Source organism: Crocodylus porosus, unplaced genomic scaffold (assembly GCF_001723895.1).
Source record: "Crocodylus porosus isolate Cpor-Errol unplaced genomic scaffold, CroPor_comp1, whole genome shotgun sequence".
Classification (NCBI taxonomy): Eukaryota; Metazoa; Chordata; order Crocodylia; family Crocodylidae; genus Crocodylus; species Crocodylus porosus.
In genome coordinates, this window is record NW_017728939.1 from 4,128,207 (window position 1) to 4,137,737 (window position 9,531).

Consider the following 9,531-nt stretch of genomic DNA (forward strand, 5'->3'; position numbering starts at 1 on the left):
ATATATATGGGTCGCAAACAAACTGTCAGAGTTTCAGCCTACAAGGAGCTGCTTGGAGTTCCCCATGCTCCCCACATGCCCCACCCCCTGCCCTACACATGCTGGGGCCTAGGGGTAGGGGCAGCAGGTCAGGAGTGAGGGGCACTAGGTCGGGACTGGCCATTGATGTTTACAAATGGGTCCTGATACAAAAAAGGTTGAGAACCACTGATATAAGTAATCATGACACCTAACATTGGGTAGTTGTGGTTTAGAGTCTTGCAGTGTTGGGTATTATTTATTTATTTATTTAAATTGTTTGTATGTATTTGATAATTCCAAAGGTCATTGTCTTAATTAGATGTTAATGTTTTAACCCTTAAAACCAGACGTAAACAAGACATACTGTCTCCTTGGGAGCTATGGGGAAAGGCAAGTTGAAGTGCTAGGTCACAGGGAGCCCTATAACATCTTGTGTCCTGACACTTCTGAAGAAGCTGTGGGGCAAGGGAGCTAGCCATCTGGGTTTGTCTGGACTCAGCTGAGCTGCTAGGCATAGAGGAGGGTTAAACTCCATAGCAGGTAGAAGCCCCTTGGCTCTCTCTCATGGCAACCTTGCTAACCTCAGTTGAGTTGCAAGGTTCCTATTAATACAGCGAATCATAGAGAAGTAGGGCTGGAAGGAAACTCTAAAGGTCATCTAGTTCAACTCTTCCTTTCCTGAGCCAGGATCATTCCTATCCAGACCATATTATACAATCCATAGTCTAACCTTGACTTAAGACTACTGTCAAGCCTAACACAACAGACAGAACACCCGAACGTACCTCTCAGTTAAAACAGAGAAACCATAGCAGCTAATGTCCTGCTTCTGTAAAATGTTGTTGACATACGCTTAAGAGATTCCAAGTAGGGGACCATGCCCCCTACTACAGAGGAAGGCAGAAAGCCCCATAGTACATACATCTGACCATAGGGTAAAATTCCTTTCTGCCCCCAAATCTGGTGATTGGTCTGACCCTGAGCAGAGAGATGAGACCTTCCAGCCAGGAACCTCTGACTCTGGTTCCAGCAGAAGCTTTGGCGCACCCAAGTCAAAATTCCTAGCCTTGGCTGTAGCTAACACCTAGTGCCTCTTGAGGGAGGTTTAAAATCACCCTGATGCAAGTAGTAGATAGGGGGGGCACAGGAGCAATTAGTGAAGTCCAGAAGTATGGGAAATGCTCGTGCTAGAGCACCACCTAGATCGTCCCTAATCAGTGGCTGTCCGAGCTCTTCTTGAACACCTCCAATGATGGAGAGTCAACAACTTCTCTAGGCAGTTTGTTTCACTGTCGTACTGTTCTCACAGTGAATAAGTTTTTCCGGATATCCAACCAAAACTACTTTGCTGCAACTTCAAGCCATTGGTCTGTGTCCCCTCTCTGTAGCAAGAGAGAAAAGGTGTTCTATTTTTATGGCAGCCCTTCAGGTATGGAGACTGCCATTATGTCCCTTTCTTAAGTGCCTTTTCCACAAGCTGAACATGCCAGGTTCCTTCAGTCTCTCCTTGTATGACTTGCTTTCCAAGCCTCTTTATCATCTTTGCCCATCTCTGGATCCTCTCTAACTTCTACACATTCTTTTTAAAATGTGGAGTGTAGAACTGCACACAGTACTCCAGATGAATCCTAAACAGTGCTGAATAGAGGCACTGTCACTGGCCATGTCTTGCACCTAATGTTTCTGTTGAAACACCCCAAAACCACGTTTGCCTTTTGTGTAGCTGCACTACACTGCTGATTCATATAGAGTCTATGATCTACCAAGCCTCCCAAATCCCTTTCCATATTGCTGACATCCAGCCAGGTATCACATATTTGTGTTTTTGATTTTTCCCTCCCCTCTTTCCCCCCCACCCCCCGTAGTATCTTGCTTTTATCTGCCTTGAACTTCATCCTGTTAGCTCTAGCCCAGCTTTCCAATCTGTTGTGCAATTCAGAAGGATCTCTTGTATCTTCCAACATATTCACAATCCTTCCCAGTTTTGTGTTGTTTGCAAACTTGCTCAAGAACCTTTCTATGCCAGCATCCAAATTTGTTAATAAATGCATTGAACAGCACTAGGCCCAGGACAGACCACAGTGGGACTCCACTTGAAACCTCCTGGCTTTCTGACATGGACTGGTTAATAATTACCCTTGCTTGCAGCTATTGAGCCAGTTATCTACCCATCGTGTAGTAGTTTAGCTTACATGTCTCCAATTTATTTATGAGATGGTTACATGGGACTTTGCTGAAGTCCCAATTCACTATATCTACAGCATTCTCTTTATCTACCCAAGTAGTTACTTAGCCATAGGAGGAAATCAGATTTGTTTGATGTGATTTTTTTCATAAATCCAGGCTGGCTGGGTTCTTCCTCCAAATGCTTGCAAATGGCCTTCCTTAGGGTATGCTCCAGTAACTTTCCAGATATTGAGGTGTAGTTCCCTGGTTCCTCCTTTTGGCCCTTTTTTTAAGAAGGGTACTACATTGGCCCTTTTCCAGTCCTTTGGTATTTGGTCCATCTCCTGCAAGTACATGAAGATCAGTTAAATTAATTCAAGAAAGTCCTTTGACATTTATGAGCCAGGAGACTAGGTTAAATAATCAGGTGCACTTCTGTTCTTACGTAATGAAGGAAAACCTTTTGCACAGGTAAGTAATATTAAACTTTTAATGGTACAGATTTGGAATGCTGTATTTGAGTAGCAAAGCCAGAACAAACCCAAGAATGGGAAAAAATGCAGTGCTGAAGGTAAAAGGTAAGTATGGAGAAGCTATAATGGATATTTTCTATTGTCTATTATTGTTCATAAATCACTCAGTTTTATATATTCTCGTTCCCCAGCAAATTTTGTTTAAAATACCTCTGCCAAGTTGGAGTGTTATAAATGTTTTGACTAAGGAGGGCTTGTTCTTTTCCCTTCAGGTTTTTGTTGGCAAGATCCCCAGAGACTTGTATGAGGATGAGTTGGTGCCACTCTTTGAGAAGGCTGGCCCAATTTGGGACCTGCGCCTTATGATGGATCCTCTTTCTGGTCAAAACAGAGGTTATGCTTTTATTACTTTTTGTAGTAAAGATGCAGCACAGGAAGCAGTTAAACTGGTAAGTCATTTTGAGTGGGACAGAATTTTATTACAATCAGTAATAAAACTACTGAGTAACTTATTGATTAATCTGATTTATCCTCAGATCCTTTGCTGCAGCACTTTTTAAAAATCTAAAAATCTCTCCTCATCTCTTCTCCATAGAAATGTTAGAGATAAGCATTGTCTTAAGGTAACCTGTGATTAATTAATTACAGACTGAGGTCATCTGTACTCTGTGCTGAAGTGTTTTCACAGTCTCACCTCCCTTTTGTAGAACCAAATGTGCACTTTCTTGTTTGTCTTTTGTTTTGGAGCAAGGTACTAAATCTGGTGACAATGCAGGGCTGGAATTTGATTGTCCTACTACAAATTTTTCCTTCCCAAGAGTATGTAGTTCAAATATCTTACTGTGAGGGTGTTGTTTAAAAAAAGCTCTTTGCTGGAAAACTAATGCCAGAAGCATTCTTCCCAGTAATTTCTGACCGTTTTAGTGCTCCTATTGTAATACATAATCCAACGCACAGTATATAAAGGCTAGCTCAATTTACATTTTTATTGAAAAGTCAAAACTGTTGTGAAGTTAAACCTGATATATATTAAGAGTGGCTTCTCCTTTTATTTCATCAGTGTGACAACTATGAGATCCGTCCAGGAAAGCACCTTGGAGTATGTATCTCTGTGGCAAACAACAGGCTATTTGTTGGGTCAATTCCAAAGAACAAAACCAAGGAGAATATATTGGAAGAGTTCAGTAAAGTCACAGGTAAAGTGTGTTTATTTTTTCCATTTTTTCCTATGTTTGTAGTAATAACAGATGAGTCCCTAGTCTGGGCTTTTATAACAAGTTGACAACCAATAGTAAAGTTTAAGTTTTGGTGATAATGAGATTAGTTTTAAATGAGTTCCAGCTTTATTTCAGATGGGACCTTTTTGCTGTATGAACACTCCAAGTGAAGTGTAAAAAAGGATTTATGTTCACTGTTTCTTGCTGCCACTCAATTTGACTGTTTCTGAAACTTTATATCAAAGCGCTGATGTCAGATGGATACAGAACAACAAAAAATAAAGACCTGTTCTTTAAAAAAAAAAAAAAGAAAGAAAAAAAAGAAAAATAGATGAGACTTTTTTAGTCCAGCTTAAAACTTTTAATGGGCCTAACTTTAAAGGTTCCATTATTGAATAATTTGAGTAGTTTAGCTTGGCTCTAGTAGCAGTGTGATAATCTGGGTTGCTTCTAAAAAGATCATCTGCTGGAGAATGTCCTACAAGTAGCACTTAAAAGTTAGTTCAGGGATGGGAGAGAACAATCAAACTATCTGCACAGAAAGCATAAGATAAATGAAACTCCTGGGGAACTGAGAGAGAGGCAGTGCAGGTTCCTATATCTTAATATCCTGTACCCTGGAGGGAAAGGGTTCCTTGAACTGGAAAGCAGGGCTTTGAATCTTGCCACTACTTACAAGCTGTTGATTTCCAAACATTTTGCCACCACTAGCCCAAATGTTGTTCTTTCATTCAGTTCTGAATGCCATTATGTTTTACTGCTAATCCATAATGGTGATTTAAGACGGAATAATTTACATGATATGCAGACTTCATGATTGCGTCTACTTTACTGGTATGGGTTTGAAGCCAATTTAAGGTTTTGTTAGAAGGCAAGACTTTGTGAAATTGGCAAGAAATGTAGGAGACTTCTTTCAAAGTTTGGGAGGGGTCATGTGTGTCCTGCTGTAGCCGTAGGCCCCTGGCAGACCTTGATATGTTTCCACAATTGCATCAGAGGAATTTAATGCCCGATCTAAAAAATCATGCATCCTGCCATGCACATCAAGACATAACAGGGGTAAAACAATTTTGGGGATCAGACATAAAGTAACTCTGATCCTAGTCTTGTGACTGCTGAGGGGGCAGGTTCACTCAGACTTAGACCACATATCTGCTTTAAGTTCCCAGGGCACTGCGAGCCTGACACGGGGAAGCCCAGCTTCATACCTGCTTTTTAAATGTCCAGGGCTCCATGTGTCTGTCACTGCATAGAACTTTTCCAATGTTAGGCCCATGGTACCCTGGCCACTTCTAAAACAGCGGATGTGCAGCCCAAACTTGCACACTGCCCTTTGATTTTGCTGGTTCCCAGCAGACTTGCATGTTCAAAAGTGTACAGTGTTGGGCTGCATGTGATGTTCCTGGATACCTGTGTATGTCACATGTTCAAAATAATGTGATACAAACAAGCCGCATGCATGCTCCACATTAAATGTAGGTCATCTGTGTGGCTGGTTTGGCATTTTATAACATCTTGGTTATTTTGCACATGTGGCATATGTGCAATTCCTGGATGCCTACATGCAGCCCAGCATTGCACATCCTCTGAACATGCCAGCTTGTGAGGAGCCAGCATCATGCAGTTTGTATGATAAATTAGGGGATAATGGAACTGTCTGTTGCAGCGCTGAATATCCACAGGTACTTGGCAAACATTAGTCTTTGCAGGGAAGTAAGGAACCTGTTATTCCTATTTCTTGGTTTCCTGTTTAAGTAGTTCAGAGATCTGGTGTGTAGTCTCCACATTGAAATTCCTTAATAAATTGCTACCACAAATCCCCAATTTCAGACCTATTGTTTTTTTGTGGTTGAACTGAGTGCATGATTTGCGTGCATAAGTTAGAACTTTGACTTTCAGATCACCTGTGGAGTCTACAGAGTATTGTTGGAAGCACATTAAACATGCCCTGTTATTTTTAAAGAGAATGTTTTCACTGCTAGTTTCACACTAAAGGTATGTGCATTTTCAGAGGGTTTGGTGGATGTAATTCTGTATCATCAGCCGGATGATAAAAAGAAAAATCGGGGATTCTGCTTCCTGGAATACGAAGATCACAAGTCAGCTGCACAAGCTCGACGTCGGCTGATGAGTGGGAAAGTAAAAGTCTGGGGAAATGTTGTGACAGTGGAATGGGCTGACCCAGTAGAGGAACCTGATCCAGAAGTCATGGCAAAGGTAATATAAATAGGGATTATACTAAAAGTTGCTGTGAATTTAGGGAGAGCTTTACAACTTGTTGGCAGTAGAATTAGTGGTACTTTTTTGTCCCTTTCTTAGTTTGCTAGAGGGGGCTGTGAAAAATAGAAAGCATTTCTTTGTCCCCTGGTTGAGTGTGCCCTCTCACCTAGCACTCCAGCTCCCTATGGCTTAAGAATGGGAAAACTGGCTATGGAACTTGTTTACCTGTGTATCTAGCATGGCAGAACAGGCTGCGTAAGACTGTCCTATCGGATTGAACCACAAGTCCATCTCATGCTGTCTTGTTTCTTCCAAGGTCCAGTACCCTAATGAAAATTATATCCATGCATAACTCACTTCCTAGGAATATAATGTACAGGAATTCTGTATTCTTGTTTCATTGACTAAGAACCAGTGCTGGAGTTTTTTGGGTGGAAGGCTAGATTTTCTGAATATAATTTTCTCTGGGTACAGTGAGGCATCCATTTTCTCTGAGAATCGCACCTTGTTACTCCCTTCTAGACAGTAACAGAGAACAAGCATAAAAGCAGTCTCTCCCAATTTTATCCATTGGGAATTCCCATTTAGGAATGACAAGTTTCTGTTTTCTTTTCACCAATTTATTGCAAAAATAAATAAAGAACACCAGTGCAAAACCAGAAAACCTATTCCTGGAATATGGATCATGGGAGTTCCTAGTAAAAGAAACTTGACATTATTAATGCCATTGGTTGGCTCTCTGGGAACAACAAAAGAAAATGGGGAGACTGTCATACAGATGTTCACACTACATTTTTTGAAGATAAACACTCGAGTTTAAGACTCTACCAGAAATTTTTTGTGGGAAATGGAGTACAGCAGAACAGTGGTGTTTTGTTTAATAGAAGTTGGCTGCTACTTGTTCACTTCATACCTACTTTTTAAAAACTGTTAACTTTTCAACTTTGACACTTATTTTTCCTTAGGTGAAAGTCTTATTTGTAAGGAACTTGGCCACTACAGTGACAGAAGAAATCCTGGAGAAATCCTTTTCAGAATTTGGAAAGCTGGAAAGAGTGAAGAAATTGAAGGATTATGCTTTTGTCCACTTTGAGGATAGAGGTGCAGCAGTAAAGGTAGGCTTTGTTTTATTACCTTTTGGCACACTAAACAGTCGGTGGACTAAATATTAACTGTAACATTTCATACCAAATGTGTAGGAAGAACTTGCTATGCAACTTTGTCTCAGCTTCTTAAAGTAGCTTTGCTGCAATCACACAATTGTAATTGTAGGACTTGTGTAACAGCCCTGCTATCACAGGAAAACTCCAGTGAATTGTCTGGAGGTCATCAGCTATAGGCTTTTTAGTTTTGCTTTTACTGATTCAGTATTATTGGACTGTTCATAGGTGTTTATTACAACTTGCTGATTTTTACTGTTGGTCACACCCAAGATCCATTTTTAAGTTAGTTTTGTTGGCTTGCCTGAGTGTCTCTCTCACTTTTTCTCTCTCTCTTTGAACATGCCCCACCTGCTCGGCCCCTCCACACAGTGACAGTATAGGCCATGATTTCTGTAGCAGCCTTATGATACAGGGTTTCTTGGTGGGGTTTCTTGGAGTGGGGACAGTTACCATGCTGGATTGTTGAAGCTTATCAGAGGGCTGATATGCTGCTTTTTTGTGAGTGGGTGTTGGGAGATGTTCTTGGGTAGTGGTTGGAGGACAGTTGGCAGGATTGTTGGGTATGGAGTTGATGGCCCATACTGTTATGTGGTCAGTCTGCTGGGATGGGATAGGTTAGTTGATATCAGTGTCTTTGAAGCTCTTGCTTGCAGATGGGTGGTTAGCCTCCAGATTGGCCCTCTTAAACAGAAGAGAGGGATTCTGTTCTACCTGTGTCAGTCTGTGACTACTTCTCTTAGATTCTAGTCACTCTCACTTTCCAAGGCCCAATTGGTGCTTCAGGCCTTATACTGTATCTTCAGCACTTTGGTCTTGACCATGGGTGCCAGATTGGAGGCACTCCGCTAGTTGCAGTGGCTTGCTTAGAGTGAGTACTAAGTGTCCTTGTTGCTCCACATAGCAAGGAAGTTATTATCTCTGTCTGCCTCCAGAGGGTAAATTGCTTTGTAGGCATGGCAAAAAAGGATGGCGCGGACACTGTGGGTTCATCCCCATAGGCAGGAATATGCGGTTTGTGGCATTGCAGGCCCCTCTGGCATCGCAAACTGTGTGCTCTGTACATGCAAGCTTTTACCTTGCTGGTAGTTTGCAGAACAGGAGGATTTTTGACATCAGGAAGTCAAAAAACCCCCCCTACACCAGAAAAAGCGGAGCAGCATGTGTGGCAGCAACATGAGCTGCCCGAAACTGAAGCCTGGCTGTCCAGGTTCCACAGACCCAGAATGCTGTTGCTGGAGCCCCAGGAGGCCCCTAGGACCTCAGGTAAGGCTGCTGGGGCCAGCCCAGATGCTTGCTCCAGCTTCTTCTAAACCACTTTAGGAGGTGCAAGGTGTGGGGCAACTTGCTGCACACCAGAGTGTGCATGCAGAGGCATTCCCTGGGGAAAACTAGCAGTGGCACAAATATGTGCCGCTGCTAGTTGTCCCTGTGGAATGTAAATTCCAGCTCGTAGGGATGTGACCTGTGGGCACAGACCCCTGGTAACAAGCTGCAAAAAATCCTTGTTACTTGTATTACAGTGGAGTATAATCCTCAAGGTAGGTATCTGCCAGAATATGGGCTTGGTGTTCTTTTGTGTCTGGCAGTAAATAGTAAATGTATCACACAGATTCTGTGATCCTACAAACACTGGAGTTCAGTTAGTCACAGGTAGAGCTTTGAGGCAGGGGGAGGATGGGGTAGACGGCAGAGCACTGGGATGTGGGAGGACTCACCAAACCTCCGTTGCCTTTTGCTATAGGGCACAAATATGACACAGCCTTTTACTGTTATCTAGTACTTCTGCACACTTGGAGAGATTTAAAGTCATTGAAGTGCTTCAAATAGGATGTCTGTCAGTGCCCTAAGTGCAACTTCCCTTATGTTTTTAACTTAAGATCCTAATTTGACTCCCTTATATGTGTACCATTTTTAGTGACTCATGAACTTGTATTACTTCCCCCTGAACTTCTACCTGTTCTTGTTGAAATGTATTTGATAGTTTCTTCTTTCATTGTGTAGACATAGACCTTATTGAAATTCACCATCAAAACCCAAGCTAAATACTAGAGGTGCATCAATGCATTGGTCCAAGATGAGATTGGCACCGATCTATAAATAAAATGGACTGCATTGGAAATAGGTATGATGTGGCTGATAATTTGGCCAACAAATGCCCATGCATGTGCACAGCCACGATGTAGCACATAGGTGGCAAGGAGCACAGCCCAGCAGCTCTCCAGCTGTGTGCAGCTGTTAAGTCTGTTGTGGTGGAAAGGGAGGGGGAGGGAA

At 42.1% G+C, this 9,531-nt stretch overlaps 1 protein-coding gene across 3 annotated transcripts in view; it reads left to right on the forward strand.

Moving 5' to 3' along the window:
* Positions 1-9,531, forward strand: part of HNRNPR (heterogeneous nuclear ribonucleoprotein R) — a 35,868-nt gene that overhangs the window by 23,295 nt on the left and 3,042 nt on the right. For all 3 annotated transcript variants that reach the window (XM_019547714.1, XM_019547712.1, XM_019547713.1), the window contains 4 exons: positions 2,933-3,109; positions 3,721-3,856; positions 5,889-6,094; positions 7,063-7,212. In XM_019547714.1, coding sequence (XP_019403259.1) covers positions 2,933-3,109; positions 3,721-3,856; positions 5,889-6,094; positions 7,063-7,212 — 669 coding nt within the window. The remainder of the gene's footprint in view (positions 1-2,932; positions 3,110-3,720; positions 3,857-5,888; positions 6,095-7,062; positions 7,213-9,531) is intronic.